At 39.2% G+C, this 17,011-nt stretch overlaps 1 protein-coding gene across 2 annotated transcripts in view; it reads right to left on the bottom strand.

Moving 5' to 3' along the window:
• pde2a (phosphodiesterase 2A) overlaps positions 1-17,011 on the bottom strand; it is a 191,080-nt gene that overhangs the window by 115,484 nt on the left and 58,585 nt on the right. The window contains exons 1-2 of one of the 2 annotated variants that reach the window (XM_015022723.1): positions 15,742-15,951; positions 15,441-15,531 (exon numbers count right to left, since the gene is read on the bottom strand). In XM_015022723.1, coding sequence (XP_014878209.1) covers positions 15,441-15,531; positions 15,742-15,776 — 126 coding nt within the window. In that variant the 5' untranslated portion in view covers positions 15,777-15,951. Of the gene's footprint in view, positions 1-15,440; positions 15,532-15,741; positions 15,952-17,011 lie in introns of those variants that run through there. The other variant, XM_015022714.1, reaches the window with a different exon arrangement.

The following is a 17,011-nucleotide window of genomic DNA, read 5'->3' as shown; positions in this document are numbered from 1 at the left end:
TCCTAAGAACAGTTGTAAAAAGCTTCAATTGGCAGCAGAAAAAGTCATTGTTGATATGCTGAAGGGGGAGTGTTAGAACGGGAACAAGCTTCTTATAGAGACAGATACGGCTAGGATGCTAAGCCAAATTTGCTTTAAGTTCTTTTTGAAGGCAGCAGCTACTTGATCGTGCTACAAAATGGTAACAGTTGCCTGGAAAGTGCATCATATCTCTATTTAAGAACGTTTAAACACTTTCAAACCAGGCCTGTCTCTAACAGCTGACTTGATTGAAGCTACACACCAAGTTAGACTTGAACGGGTGATTTGTTTCCCACAGAGATTAAACGTCAAACATTCTCAGCTTTGTCAGCGTCCAAATGATGCGAATGTGTTTGCCCGAAGGCGAAACCGCTTTACTGATTCAGAGTCAGAGCTGCAAAGGAGAGCCGACCTCTGCCCGCCCCGAGCTGTGTGGAGGGAATCCTCCGAATCAAAACAGTTTCTGCACCCCCTGAAAACCAACTGCTTATTAAGATGCTAAAGGGTGCCGCTGCATTGCAGGTGCTCATCTTCAGAGACACCTTCAAGCAACTCAAATGCCAAAGGCGATACCTCAGTGCACTTTGTGGCACGTCGCTCCGCTTCCCACTATGATGAGCTGCCAGAGTGTGTGCTGAGCTGTGACACCGTGGACGCGCTTTCTCCGAGACATTTGGCCCGATGACGAGACGCCACTTTTTCAGCAAATTATCCTTCGGGTCCTAAACCCATCAAACTAACACAGAGAGACAGATAATGATGAGGACGGCTGATTTGGAGCGTCTACCTGATGTTGGACATCATTTGTCGTAGGTTCGAGTATTTTCTCCTTTTGTTTTATTGCCTTTATGGTGTGAGACAATTAAGGTTCACCTCATTCATTTGTGATGTTTCTGTTGAAATTAGTCACCTTTAAAATGTTTCCTCAGCTCACGTTGAGAGATAACAGTATGAAAGCAGCTACCTGCAAAAATCAGACAAAATCATTCGGGCCAGGATTACAGCTGCCATCAAATGTTGAGGAGCTCAAGCAGGCGATAATTATAGGCACATTTCATTAAAATCATAATATGTGGTAATTATAGTAAATAACGACTGTGATCTCAGGGCCTAACATTAGTCAGAGGTAGTATCTGATTGTTAATGCAGTAATTATATTTCCCCTAATGTAGGTATTTATTTGGCTTTATAAGATTTTAATATTTCACAACCATAAATCTAAACATGGGATGTTTACATGTTAAAGAAAATTTGTTCAGGTTTAATTCAAGAACGTTTAATCCCCCACTTTAATCCATGCCTCATAACCACTCACCTTATTTTCCAGTCGTCTCTTCATCCCATCTTCTAGCCCTGTGATCGCACCGCGCTACTCGTTCATCTTTACAATCTCACTCGTTCTTTTCTACACCCATGTTCTCCTTCTTTTCCCTCTTTTTCTACTCCCCCCTCTCATTCTCATTGCCTGCCATCATTCCCTTTCATCCCAATCATCCTTCTCATCAGGCTTCTTTTGTCCAACTCAGTCTTGATATTCGTCGTAAGATATTCTTTTCTATTCCACTCCTCCTGGTTCCCCTCAACATTCTTTGTGTCATTTATCCACTTAAAATCTCTTTGTAATTCATTTTCATTCCAATTTGCAAGCAATTTTTATGCCAGTCATTCTTCAAATTTCTCTTTTCACAACTTTTTTTTAAATCCCAATCTTACACTTTTTGTCGCGCTTCTGGATATTTTTGATTTTAAGTGTCCTTGTCATTTCTCTTCTGGTAACATTTTCATCACACTTATCCTCCTCGATCCTTGTTGCAACCGCTCTGCATCTCGGCTGTCCTCCTTATGGTCCTCAAGAACTCACCTCGTCCCACTCATCCTTCTCATTCCCCTTAAATCCCTTTTCCATCTACTTAACGTCTCTGCTCATTCTTCCAACCTCTTGTTTTTATCCCACTCATCCCCTTCATTCCTCCTTACAACACATTCTTTCCTTCCATATCCACTGAATTTCTCTTTACAACTTTTTTCCCCATTCGTCCTCCTCAACCCACTTTGAAACAAATTTTGTCCCCTTTATCCTTACGACTCTTCTTTATATCCTCCCTTATCCTATTAATCCACCTAATCCCACAATTCATTCCATCCATCCATCCATCCATCCATCCATCCATCCATCCATCCATCCAGTTGGATGGATGGATGAACTGGAGAGCTCCTTCAGTGACAGACTGTTTCATCATGAATGCACAAAGGAGCATTATAGTAGATCCTTCCTCCCAGCAGCTCTAAAACCATCTCTGCTCCCAGATCAGTAAGTGTTCGCATCTCATAAGATTTTTGCTGGAATTGCACATTTGTTTCTCTGCACCGTTTTATTTTTCATATACCGTACTGTAAATGATTTCTTGTTTTTTAAAGCACAAATACGAATGCGCACAGAAAAAAAATTACCCTAGTTGCACATACTTTGGAACTGAGTGCAACATTTCTGTTAACTACATTGTATATAAATATTGTGAGGGACGGTAAAGGATATTCCTATTCTAACAGCCACAGAAAATACGTCCAGGTTTTGCTCCTCATTTCAGACTGTCTGCTGCAAACTCAGTTTGATCTAGCGGCTAAACGTCGATTCAATGCATGAACCTCCATGAGCTCCATCATGGGGGTTCTAAATTGGCACGGCCATTTCCCAGCTGAAAGACTCAAAGTTTTCTTCTTCTTAACAAGACTGATCTGATAAGGCCAAACTTTCTTTTCCTCAACTTGGATTAAAGCAGTACCCACAGTTTTGTGGCATGGCTCTTACTGGCAGAAGCCTTTTGAGTCTTTGAGAAAGCACAGAGGAAGAGAGGAAAGAGTAACATATTGATAAAACAACGGGTGGTGGTTTTGCGATACGCTCCAAACAACACAAGCTCATCATTTCTTAAGAAAGTCGCCTGGTTCTCAGAATATTCATGACTGTATGAATATGTTAGCAGCAGCACTGATGTTCTATTGCAAGGCAACACTTCATAAGAGTAAACACCACTGTTGAAGTATGTACACACTTTTACAGTTGACGCATGGACATTGGTGTTTGGACACTTTTGCATCCAGAGCACTGCTCATTTTTACAGTGAGTGTCCGCAGAGATGTAAAAGCTCATATTTCCTTTTCAGTTAACTGTCAGTCTCTCCACAGGGATATCTAAAAGCCACTTGCACATCTCCGTGTATTCCTCTTAATACAGCAGAGCTTTTAGAGTAAAAAGTGCACAAGCCTGATGGAGTCTGACCTCTGGGCCTGTATAGGAAATTTCAAGTGTATGTTGTGCGTGTGTACGTGTGTGTGCGTGGGTGCTGTACGCGTGGAAAGTGGAAGATCGATTTCCATTAATAGCAGAATTGGATCAATATAAGTAAGCCAGTAATCCAGGATCTAAAAAGGGATAAAAAAAAAATAAATAAAAAAAACATGCCTAGATGTGAACACGCCTACTTGTAGATGGAAATGCATCCTGGGAACATGCAAACCTGCCAACCTTCGCACACAGGTTCATTATGAGACACATGCCCACACAAAGACGCACAGAAACTTGCGTTGGGTGTATTAACTCTTATCTGAAAGAATACAAAGGTATGCCAGAGATACATGAAGGTCAATTACTCCTGGGCAGAACAGTGCAACATGTCCACCCAAAGCAGCATATAAATGGACAGCAGCAAAAGGAGAGTCAAAGAGACACGCCCCCCTCTTTTGGTTCCCTTCCTCTGGGAAATCACACGCCGACACCTCCTCCCTGGCTGTTCTTTCACACACTTCCTCGGTTCTTTTCTTTGCCGCTAGCCTTTTGTTCTCTCTCCTATTCAAGTGTTCATTCAGTAATGTTCAATTACTTCAACAGAAGGGCTGCAACTTAAGAACAGAGTAAGGGAGGCACCAAACCTGGAAGTAAATGGAGGCTGCATCTATCCATCAATCTGACTACCCAGCCTCCTATCCATGTTCTGCTTTCCCCCCCACATGTTGCCGTTCTTCTGCTTCAGTATCTGCCTATTACTCATGCTGCTTCTCTCCTGCCTCTGCACTCACATTTTTATCTAACTTGGCCTTGATGACGTCGAGCTCCTACAGCGTTGCCAGATGAAGAGAGAACCAACTATTCTTTTTGGTTAAAAAAAAAAAAAAAAAAAAAAAGATGGTGGGCAGGCCACCCACCTGAAGTTTTGGATGATTTTTTATTTCTTTTTTGCACTGGCATATAAAACAGCAAAGAGATGCTCCAAGTTTTTTTTTTGTTGTTGTTGTTTGAAGGTTGTTTTTCTGCAGCATATGGAGGAGGTGGATAAAAGAGAAGCAGAGAAGATGAGGCGTATAAGATTCTATATATGTACTGTGATGATTTTGCAGTGTTTCTATAATTGCAACCTATTTACAAGCTAATGAGCACTTCCAGAAATCTCACTTAATATACTACATATACTGTCATTAGAATGACTTAAACTATAAAAAAACACAATGCATTAGTCTCAGTTATTGTAATATGACAGTTTAATGTAAACCTTAGAAAAAGTCCTAAATTCTGTTTTCTGTTTTGTCCTTGTGAGCAAGTCTGTGTTTCTTTGAACATGCTGGATTTGAAAATATTGAGTGTTTTGCAATTACATAGAGGTCTACATTCTCTACATAATACATGCTGTGACTGATGCTTACATTTAGTGACACTGACCTTCCAAACTGTGTTAGACATAATTTGGACATAAAAAAATAACATAAAATGCTAATAACAGACTAAAACAATTACTGTCACAAAAATGATATTTTGAATGAGTTTGATGATTTTAAAGAGAACTCTGAACTGTTGTTGCTTCTTTGAAAATGGGCAACAAAAGTGTTTGATTTCAATTACAAAGACAGCAGGTTATTAGAAAACAAAACCACCCAAACCTTCATCCTCAGAGCTAAGCCTCCATAATGGCTGATTACCTCACTGTCACATACAATGTCCATTAGCAGAACTTTTCACTGAAATTTACTTAAACGGTGTTTTAATGAAGCCTAGTTCATTTCAACCCACAAAAGCATGAGTGGATTCATGTGATTAAACATTTTCAATGTACAACAGCATTTTAATCTTCTTGAAATGTGGCTCCACAAAGACGCAACTGATGACTTATCAATGTTTGTTTGTTTTGTATGTAGCTTGAAAATAATGATGTGCCTTTGGCCAGATAAAAGCCATCTCTCAGGGTCACTTTTCTTATTGTTGCCCCAGAGCCGAGGAACTCACTTGTTAAAGTTAATTGTACAGTTAAAGGAATGCAGGCAGCGCAGAAGAAGAATCGACTTGTCCTTCACTAACATACCAAATGAAACTAACATTTCTTTCTGAATGAACACCTAACAATGCTGAAGTGTGGTTGGAACATTTCTGAAGTTAATTAAAGCTGCAGATACTTCAGCAAAAGTTTTGGTTGTCATGGATTTATCGGTCTCATTTTCTGTCTCCTCACAGTTTGAAAAATAAAGAGCAGAAAAGAAAGAAGAAACCAAGATTGCACAAAGATTAGTCAGACACATTTCAGTGGAGCATAATAAACCATTTTTCCAAGTTGATAAATACTTCAAACTTGATAAATCTATGTATGAAACATTCTTGGACATATACATCTTAATGTGATGAGTCAATAGTCTCCTTATTGACTCACCACCCCCTGATACATTTACACTGTTTGCCAGATGTTTCAGTCAGCATGTTGGCAATTTGGCTGGGCAATATGCTTTTTAAATCTTTGTGCATTTTTTCCCCCTTCGAATTAATCCCGTTTACTTTCCACTTTAGACCTCTCCATCAACAACCCATCTTAAAGCCAGAAGCTGGCCTGCAGGTGATATTCCAACAAAATAAGGTAAATGCTCCTCAGCTATGCCTTCTGTCTAAATCAATTTAGACAGATTTAGATGTGTCAAGTTAAACTATTTTTATCAACAAAATAATGGGTTATATGGAGATTAACCTTAATAAGACAGGTTACATTGTATTGTTATAACAATACAATGTAAAATATTTGATATTTGATATTTATTTGATATTTTACAATGTAAAATATCAAATAAAATATTTGTGAAAGTCTCTGGCTCTTTCACAAATATTTTATTCACACAATTTTATTCGCAAGTTGTTCACAGTAGCATGGCAGTAAGGAAATTTGTGTTTGCTCATTTATTTCTTTGCTGAGACAATGCGACTTGCCAATTGAATGCTTGCTTATGTCCCTTTAAAAGGGACCACTTTCAGAAAACAAAATGCTTTTGAGCAGCAGGGTTGTGCAAACCCTCAAAAAGTCAAAAAAAAAGGTATCCAGTACATATTTATAGTGTAGTTTAAAATCCAACAATGAATCTTAGAATATCTGCTGAATATTTTTAGCCGTATTCGTGAAAAGAGCACATAAACATAGAAAAAGTTTGTTTACCAGAAGGAAACACAGAGCTCCACTGCCAGTGGCCAAATTGAAGGGAAGGACCAGAACAACGCATTTTGAGCCAACAACCTTTATTCTGTAATGATTGTGATCTTCCCCCCGCCCCCTCAAAAAAAAAAAAAAACACACTGTGAGACATTTCCAGCAGCCACAGAAATACAATTTAAAAGAAACAAGATCTCCTCTGAGTGAGTACTTCCAAAACTTGAAATGTCCCGTTGAGGGGAAAAACATTAAAAAAACACATTTTGTCCAGAATTTTCCTCTCTTCTACTACAATTTCATCAGATTTTGGTGAGAAAAAAGGTAATCAGCTGGTTAAAAAGGAAGATTTCTATGTTCTTAGCTTTTTTTCCCGCAACAACTGAAATTTCTTGCGTCTCCCTGAATTGCTTATTCCGACCACAAACTCAGCGATCTGATAAGGAATCCATCAAGATAAGCTATCCGAGTAACTGATGAATCCTCAAATGCGTACTTTGATTCTTGAGAGTTAAGCAAGTCACCAGAGGGCTTCGACGGCAACTATCCGACAACGGTGTGTGTTTGCGCATGTAAGCAAACGTCACACTCACAAACACGCAAGGAAAGCGAGGGAAAGCACTTGTTCAATATCCTGCAGGGACACACTTGAGATAAAATTCAGCAGCACTAAATAATGCAGTCCATTTATCAAAGGGGGAAAAAAATGCTAACCCTGACACATACACATGCGGGTATACAGCACTCTCAGAGGATTTTTGTGAAGTGAAGGTGCCCTTGCGTCTGTGGTCATTCATCACAGTATGTGATCCAAAGCGCCGTGGCAGGCAAAGCACGATCGTCTGTGCTGCGCTAAGTTCCTCTTTGGGCTTGAGCCTCTCGGAGCATAATGCAACGTTGCGCTCCCGTAACGTAAAACATCCACCCCGCTGTGCTTGGATTCACATCATTCAGCCGCAGCGAGGCCTTCAGCGGTAAGGACGCCAATGGGATCAAACAACAGGACTTGATGGGCCTAATAAATGAATGCTGAAATTGGAAGTTGCAGAAAATAAATTAAGACTTTTTTTTTTTTTGCTTTACTTTTATCATCATCAAAAAGTTTAGAAGTATTTATCACTTAGAAACATAATAGGGCTGCAATGAACTCCTGAAATATAGATGAAACCCAACACAGATGAGTCTAAACACAGTCTAATCATCTAGAAGTTGAACTATAGAAATGTAGAGCTCTATGTTATAAATATGTAATAAATATATATATTTTTACAATTTGTTATTGCAATATGCGGTAACACTATTTGAAGGGGGGTGAATAAGACTGACATGACACTGTCATAAACATGACATAACGCCTGTCATGAACATGAATAAGCCTTCATGAATATTTATGACTGTTGTCATAAAGCGTCATTCGGTAAATTATGACACTTTTAATACAAGGTTGACATTATTCAAAATGTCTTTGTTATGACAACTTGACATTAACCAAGAAATCATTACTGATTAAACTTTACCTTTAATAACAAAGTTACCTAATTTTTAAAGTGCAATCAGTAATACTTTTCTAGCAAATTTATATCAGTAATGATTTCTTGGTTAATGTCAAGTTGTCATAAAGACATTTTGAATAATGTCAACTTTGTATTAAAAGTGTCATAATTTACCGAATGACGCTTTATGACAACAGTCATAAATATTCATGAAGGCTTATTCATGTTCATGCCAGGCGTTATGTCATGTTTATGACAGTGTCATGTCAGTCTTATTCACCCCACTTCAAATAAAGTGTTACCTAATATGCTTTAAACAATATTTCATTTATTACAGGTTTATAACTTGTGTTTCATACTCTTACAATATAAATATATTGTTATAAAATAATGTTTTCCAAACATGAAAATCATACAGAACACAAAATCCAAATCATATTTCACAGTAATAATATAGTTGGAATTTGAACTTTATTTTAAAGAAGTTACTCAAATGCATTTTTGCATCAACATAAAATGATCTGATATATGTCCTACAAAAAAAAACAACATAAAATCACTACATGAGGATGACTATCATGCTAAACATGCAACCTGTGAATACTTATTAATATTAATAGGTTCAAAAATAACTTTCTGACAACCTTACCACTGAAGTGCAGTCAAATCCTCATGAGTAAAAAACAGTGTTCATGTAAAGGAAAGATTTCTACTGCTTCTGTAGTGGGCAGTTCTGGTTTCTGATGCTAATGTTTGTCAGAACAACAATGCTGGTCGGAACCACAGAATGAATTACAGTGTTACAATTTTGTCAGAAACAGTCTGCATTGTGGCAAATTACACTTAAAGTGAGCTCTCCACCCATAACTTTTAAATCCCTGGGTAAGGAGCCGGTCTGTTTGGTCTCCAAGCAACTGATCTCACAACTTTTTATTACTTGATTTCTTTTTTCTGCTTTGCGTTTCCTCCTGATCGCCTTCTCCTCACTTGATAAATCCCAATGTAAACCTTCATATTATGAACTTAGACTTAAGATGGAGACTTTTCTATCAGTACTTTCTTCAAGAGCAGCCATTGCACCCTTTCAGGTGCCTTGCTTCATTTCTTCGCCAAAGACGACATGAATAGCAATATAGCTATTATGAGGTGCAAAGCCAGTGCACAATTGTGGTTGTAGTAACTTTTCTCAGTGATGTTCAAGGAGATGGTGTTTAAATTACTGTATGTTAAATTTTCTAAAATGATAGGAAGACCGGAAAAAATGTTGCTATCAAAGAATCGAACAGCATCGCTGCCACTTTAGATGTAAAAAAGAAACGGTGGCAACCAAGTCCAGGATAAGCTACATTGACTCTTCAACCAGAAGCAGCTTTTTGGATCATAAAAAGAGAGTCTAACCACATGAGTAAATCTGAATACATGCTTGCATTGAAAAGAGAATTGATCTGAACTGAAACGATGACATTTGGTAAATGAAAACCTCAAATAAATAATTATTCTCCTCAAGTACAGACATAGAACTCCACAGAGACGTCCACTCAACTAGGTCAACCAGCAATGGGCTCCAGACCAACTGAAGTGCCTCCCAGTTTGCCTTTTGCCATCACCAAACGGACAATCGATTCAAGCTGTCATCTCGCTGCACATTTTCCCCGTTTTGCTCCAGTGCAGCCTCTGCTCATGCATGTCACATCTTACCGGTAATCATCAGACCCCTTGAGGGATTGAAATCGAAGAATGACTCCAAAAATTGAGGAACATTATGGATTCAGCACACCAGAGATCAATGCAATAAAACCCAAGTGTGGGAGCGCATACTTGGTGGATATTATCTGTCAGACTCTCAAGATTTGGAGTTTCACTGGGCTAAATTGTTGTGTATTAAAAAGATAAAGCAAGGAAATCAGACCTTCTGTTGCCATTAAGCAGATAGGATCTATTTGCGGTTGCACGTAAAGGAAGCTGCAGTTATAAAAAGTTGTAACACTTCTCTGCAACTCAAACTCTTTGCATTAACACCATTACATTTCCACTTTCAAGTCTGACCGAGGTGTAATTTGGTGCATACGAAGGAAATGACATGCTGTTCATTGTCGTCATCTTTATAAAAAGCCAAGATCGAGAGATTTTCACTGGAATAAGTCGTATTAAATCGTACCAGAGAATGCAGCTATAGCAGGCTTTAAGGGCTGAGTAACACAGTAGCTATTCGATGGTGCACAGTGAGTCACAATCCATTAGCTTACACTGGCACCTGCACCCGCTCACATACTGCATCACACCACAGTGTCCTCTGCAAAGAATAGAGATAATTTGTTTTGAACTTAGACTTTGCTCACTTAAACAACAAACCGTAATGGTGTGTTATTGTGCTGGGTTCTGTGCGTACTGCTCACCGCTGCAGCCACACTGCTGCTATACTCACACACACAGGAACAGTGGGGAGAAGAAAAAATACGGGAAGTTTTATGCAAGACTGAAAAGGCCACATCAGATTTGAAGGGCAAAGTTGTTGCTTCCTCATGTCTCCCTTCCAGCTGAAAATGCTGGGCATTAGTGGGAGCTCCACTGGTTTTATCGAAGTCATATTTTGAAAAATCGATTGTTTCTGGTCACCTGCTGCTTTAGTGAAAGGATCTATTTATGTTATTCAATCACTGAAGCAAGCCCTTCTGTGTGTAGACCGAGCTCAATAGCTTTACCAATCACTCAGCCCTGCTTCTGTCTTTTGCTTTCCTTATGCAGTGAACATGTAAACGCTCACAACATGTGTATGAAAAGTCTACACATCCATGTTAGAAAGTAAGGATCCACTAATTGAAAACCTTTTCCACCTTTAATGTCACAAATAATCTGAACAATGTAAATGAAATGAAATGAAATGCAATGTCATGCAATAACAAATCTAGCAGTTTGAGTAAAGAATAACTAACCCACATACATGTACAGAAACTGTCTTACAAGCACTCACTGCTCACTTGGCAACATTTACCTACTCTAGCTTTGAAAAAGTTTCCAAATCAGATTGTGACCGACTGTGGACAGAAGATGTTCACATAGTTTCTGTCAGGACTCTGGCAAACCCATTCTACAACACGAGGTTTCTTCTACTTGTACTCGCAATGCTGCAGAAAAAAATAAAAAATGGATTTATTTCACAGAAGCATAATGCTGCCACCACCAATGTAGTGCTTAGCACTTTTTCAAGTGTACCTTTTAGAAGAGTGGCTAAAAAAATAATGTTTGTTTTTTGTCAGCTTATGACACATTTTCAAGGTTGTTTGAGATTTTAACCAGACCTGTTTTGCACACATTTGCTTTTGCAAAATGTTAAATATTTACTGGGTTTCTCAATTGTTGACTCTGTGGTGTCTTTTATGACTTTTCATTTTTGTGTTTTTATGATGTAAAACACTTTGAACAGCCTTGCTGCTGAAATGTGCTTTACAAATAAACTTGATTGACTGATGTTTGAGTGATTGACTGATTGTCCAGATGTGTGGAAAGCACAGAAGGTTGCTGTGCTTGATCTTGATCTTTCTGCAGCTCCTTCAGTGTTGGCTTCGTTGTGCTCCTCTGACAGTTTTGGAGAAATGTCAAGTTTTTGTAGTTTCTCTGTGGTCTTCAGTCTTTGCATAAAAACATCTAAATAATTCTTCTGTTGAATCATACACAATATGTAACATCAAAGGTGGAAAAAAGATTTTAAATAAGTTATGAGGATTTTTATTTTTTTTTACTCGCACGTCAATCACTTTTAGCCATCAGGAATGTGTACACTTTTTGGACGCACTGTATATAAGAACGCAACGTATTTAAGAGTTGTTGTTTTTTTTCCTTATGCTCATTGGTAATTATATATGCAACATTTTTGTGGTCAGATTTCTTTAATAATTCTAACACAGACGGGCGTGTTGATGCGGGCAGGCAAGGACACGCTTGGCGCCGCTAATGCAACAGTTATGTCTTTATTCCCATAAGAAAAATCTACCTTCATGAGCCTCCAGCTATGAAGTCAGAGCACAGAGAACATTTTCTGCCTGCAGACTGGAAACGATAACACGGCAAGAGGGCAAACTTCAGCAAGCTAAACCTGGTCTCTATGCAGCCGCAACCCTTTCATGTCATTAGGGTTGCACTATCTGGGGCATGACCGCACACAGTTGTTGAACACACAGCAATAATTAAGAGCCTCGTGTTTGTATTTGTTCACTCAGTTTTTTAATCTCAAATATTCAGCTCACAATTAATGTTTTCTTTTCATCAAAGGAAAATGGTGAAACAAGGAAACCTGGTCAGAATGAAGTTGACATGATGAAGTGCAATAGGAGTTCCACTGACCCACAGGGATGATGGGAAGTATATTGCCACGCTGCAATCAAATGGTTAATTGTTGCAAGATTTGAAACTATAAGTTTCCTCTGTCGGAAACAAATGCTAATAGGAGCCACACTGATTCTCTGACAGTCTAATCCTCACATCTGTTCTGTTCAGGACTGAGCAGAGATTTCCCTGCTGCTTTTACTGCCTCAAAGACTCTGAACATGAACAAACACACGTCACCGAGTTGTTTAGCATTTATAACTTCATACTGGCTTTATCTTCACCTTGGTTGACCATGTTCGGCCTTACTTTATCGCATCTTTTTTCTGCTTTGAGCAGAAACCTTTGCTCAATCATTGACAAAGTCTCTTCACCTTAAACAGTGTGAACTACATGTTCTTTCACATTGTGGCATATTTTACAAACATCAAAACATACTTAATATTTTCTTTTTCAGCCTATAAACAATTTTCTAAAAAAAAAACCCTAACCAGTTTACAAAGAAGTAAAAAAAAAAAAAAACTGACCGGTAATCAGACCATTTATTGTTATATTTAATAATTGAATTAGAAAGCTTTAAAGTCAAACACTTGTGCAGAGTTTTGAAACATCTTGCATTTATTGCCCTTAAAATAAAAGATAAAATCATAAAGAGGGTCTCTGTGGAATAATTGTTATCATTTTTGAGCGAGTTTCAGTGTTTTCTCTTATGACAACACAAAATGTAAATGATTGCAGGTTTATTTTATGTAAATTATATTGTCCTAATCCTGATCAGACGCAGAGTTTTGCCACTGTTGCCTTATAGTCAGAAAGTTGTTGGTTTGAATCCTAGTCACTTCTGTTCTGTGCAGAGTTTGCATGTTTTCCCTCAGAGTTTTTCCAGGTACTCTTAACTTTCACCCACAGTACAAAAAACTGCTTTCTAACTTAATTGAAGACAGACATCGAGAACTCCATCCACAATCACACTAAATGGGGATCGGATACTTGCATGAACCTCCAGCAGATTTACTGCGGGGTTCACGCTGCACGGTCTCTTTGCTGACCACTACAGTTATTTTATTCTCTCATAGTGTGGATGCCCTCAAACACATGAAGTATTCATAACAGCAGAAAACCTGCCAACAAAGACAGTTACTAGCTATCCTCAACAGCTACACAAAACAGACCGATATCTCAGCACAGCTCTTGAATCATACCTGCTTTTTGAAGAAATCCAGTAATAAATGAAAATAACGGGATTCATTTGACACCAGCTTAACTTTGCTGGTCCAAATTTGCGCTGTTTCAGCGTAGTTTGTGTGTGCGGTTTGCCTGTTCTCTCTGTGGATGTGTGGATTTTCTCTGTGAAGGCTTCCCACATGTTTGGTTATCTGGCGATTATAAATGGATCTCAGGAGGAAGTGTGAGCGTCCTGGGCTGTGTGTCTCTGTGATGGACTAATGGCCTGTCCAGAGCGTAAACCTGAATGATGGGGCTGTCCCCCTGTGACTCTGGAAAAGCTGCTACACAGAGATTATGCACCATAGCAGCGAGGTAGTGAGCACTGTTGTCTCCGAACTGTGCACTTGCGTAGATGTTCTTCAGACTCTCCAGAGTCTTCGATTTCTGAAGTTTTGTTCTGGTGTTGTTCACCTAAAATAAATTCCTTAAACTCGTCTGAGGCTGATTGAGTAGAACAATTCCCCAAATGACTGAAAAGTCTAAGACAAGGATCCAAATTACTTCAGTTAAATATTTCAGAATTTCTCTTTAAATTTGCAGAAAAGTGTCCAGAACAAAAGTCTTTATTTTAGTATTTTCCTGCCGATAACAAGTAGGAACTGCTCTCCTTTTAAACAGTTCTTGATGCATAAGGAGCCAGCATCACATCGTTTTGGGCTGTTTTCCCTGCAACAGCTGCATGCTTACCTGCAGCCAATTCAGAGGACGGTGTTACAGTTCGGCCACACTCCGAAGGCGAACAAGCAGCAATGGAGCAACCATAAAAACAAGACGGCACAAGAGAAAGGAATGCAGCTCAACCGGACTTTCAACAAAGCAAGCTCTAAGAGGGCCTGACGCGGAGGTGCCTTCGGACTGTAACGAAACTAAAGAAACACGCAGACGCACAGAGGCACTGTGTGAACAAAACGTCAGATTGTTAGAGAAGAGCGTAAATTCTAGCCGACAAGCACGTGTTGACAGGTTTATTAAAGTATTTGCACAAACAGAACAGGCACACAGCTGCAGAAAGAGACAGTGACACACACATTCGACATCTTGCTGTATAAAGCACAATAGTCCGAACGGATACGTCTTTGCCCTATACAAACATGTGCCTGCATCTCAGAAAGCATGCACTGTACTGGATCTAGGTAATTGGATCTAAGGACAACATGTCGACACTGGCACCCAATCAAACGTTTTTTTTATGTTTTCAATGTCACTGCCAGAATTAAATCCTGCAGCAAAATAAATCAGAAGCTCCTTTTGCGTGTGTGCACAAAGACACGTGTTATGAGGAAACAAGAAAGCAGCAATGCCAACTTTCAGGTACTGGTGTGCTATAGTCATAAAAACACAAGACATCAAAATGAAATTCCATTTTAGTGATCAGCAAGAATGCATGGCTTTAAATGGACAACACAGAATTCCCTAAAGAGACACAAATCACAGTGCTGAGCTGCTCATTCGCCATTCAGAGAAGTAACTGTCTTTAACTTCCTGTCCTTTATGTCCGTGGATGCTTTATGTTTTATCTTTTCCGCTGTTGTGGGAGCTTTTTGTCTCTCAAACACACAAACCCACGCCCACTCAGAGAGAGAGAGAGAGACAGAGAGAGAGAGAGAGAGAGAGAGAGGAACATCTCTCACTGTTTGGATCCTGAAGGAAAGTTGCAGAAACAGAAGTTTAAACTTACCTCCTCCAGACAGAAGTTTAACATTTGCAAATACAAAAGAAGATGGAGAAGGCCAAAGAGGTGAAGAGGAAAGAAAAGCGTCTGAATGAAGGACGGGGGAAGGGATAAAAGGTAACTAAAGGAATAAAAGTTTTTCATTTTTGGAAAATGAGGGGAAAATGTGTTTCTTTGTACATTTGTTCTAGTTGTTGAAAAACATTTAGGCAAGAAAAATGATGCTGAAGGGGAGAGGAGAGGAGACCCTACCTGGAGCTGTTCGGACAACGTGGTGGACTGCCTGGTGCCCAGAGCCGGGGCTGAACTTTCCTCGGGACGCAGAAACACTTGCTGCCCACGTCTGCAGAGATAAAGAATGATGGTCAGGACCACTTTGTACCTATGTTTTTTGTGTGGGTTCTCTTTCTTCACAAGTTTAAAGTCAGCTGGAGGATGTCTTGTTGATAAGTCGGATTGCCGGCAACTTATCTTGTCCGAGAAGTGGAGGGAGGAATGTGAAGGTGTGAAGGAATCTGTGTGAAATGTGTGCATGTGTGTGTGAAGCCCTTACAGGTCCTTTGCTTTCTTCCTCTCGAGCGCAGTCATGTCATCTCCACCTGTCGCAACGCAGAGAGAGCGCCGGAGTCACACACACATCCACACACACACAGCTCCACAGCAATGCACTCACTCGCGCCGGCAGGCTGAGACACACACTGGTGTGCGAACACCATGAGCGGCAACACATAGAGCCGATAGTGAAGGCAGTCCCTCCTCCTCCTCCTCTTCTCTCCTCCCACCTCTCTCTCTCTCTGTGTCTGTCTCACTGCTCCTCCTCTGGGTCTTACTGCCTCCCTATGCTTCACCTCCTCACTGTGAGGACACACGGTGCTTTGTAAAAAATAAAAATAAAAAAATAAAAAATCACATTTTGTCAGCTTGAAATCACAAACTTCAGAGAATTTAAATAAGATTTTAAGTGATAGACCAACACAAAGAAAATTATATATATGAATTTTCAACTGTTTTTAAAAGCATCTGAATAGTGTGGCATGCATTTAGATTTGTTGTCGGTCATGTGCAGTTGAGCGACAACATGAAAACTATTGCAGTAGCTGTAGCCATACCTAACTGTGTGTTGGTCTTTTGCAGAAAACACAAATATATTGAAGTTTGATGTTGTAAAATAAGAGGTATTACTATTCTTGCAAATTCAAGATTCTTTAGTTTTCCCAAGGAAGCAATTTAGTCATAAATAAGAACATAATAACCTGCATCAACATAGCTATAAAAAAAAATAAAAAATCACAAGACTGATCACAGAAGGGATAAATGAGTTTTCCGTTCTATCAGTCCTGGATTTCTGCCTCAGATATCTGGCTGTTGTGGATCAATGAGATTACAAAAAGAGATTCTGTGTGAACCCTAACAAAAATCACAAGATTAGAATGAGCAAATGATCTCTCTCCATGGAAAGTAAGTAGAAGCATAACTTTTGCCACACTAGTTCTCACCCACATCCACTTCCACATCCGGTTATTTCCAAGGTGTTTTCAACCTAGTTTGTAATTTGAGTCGGAGAATGAAGTTGTGTCTTGTCGGCTCCTTTTGATGATGAACAGATCACAGTTGTTGCACACCACTGATGCATTCATGACGGCTCGTATTCTAAACGTGATGTCAAAGACCCGAGGAAATGCAAGTTAAGAGGAGCTACACGCTGTGACGGGTGAAGATTTGATATCATCCACATTTGGGAAACCACAACTTTTGGCTGTGAAAAAAAATTATGCATATGTTTTTTTTTTTTTTTTTTTTTTTTTTTTTTTTTTTTTTTTTTT

The sequence above is a fragment of the Poecilia latipinna genome, unplaced genomic scaffold, assembly GCF_001443285.1.
Source record: "Poecilia latipinna isolate Pla-1442-1.1 unplaced genomic scaffold, P_latipinna-1.0 Scaffold87, whole genome shotgun sequence".
Classification (NCBI taxonomy): Eukaryota; Metazoa; Chordata; class Actinopteri; order Cyprinodontiformes; family Poeciliidae; genus Poecilia; species Poecilia latipinna.
This window is presented reverse-complemented; position numbering and strand designations above follow the sequence as displayed.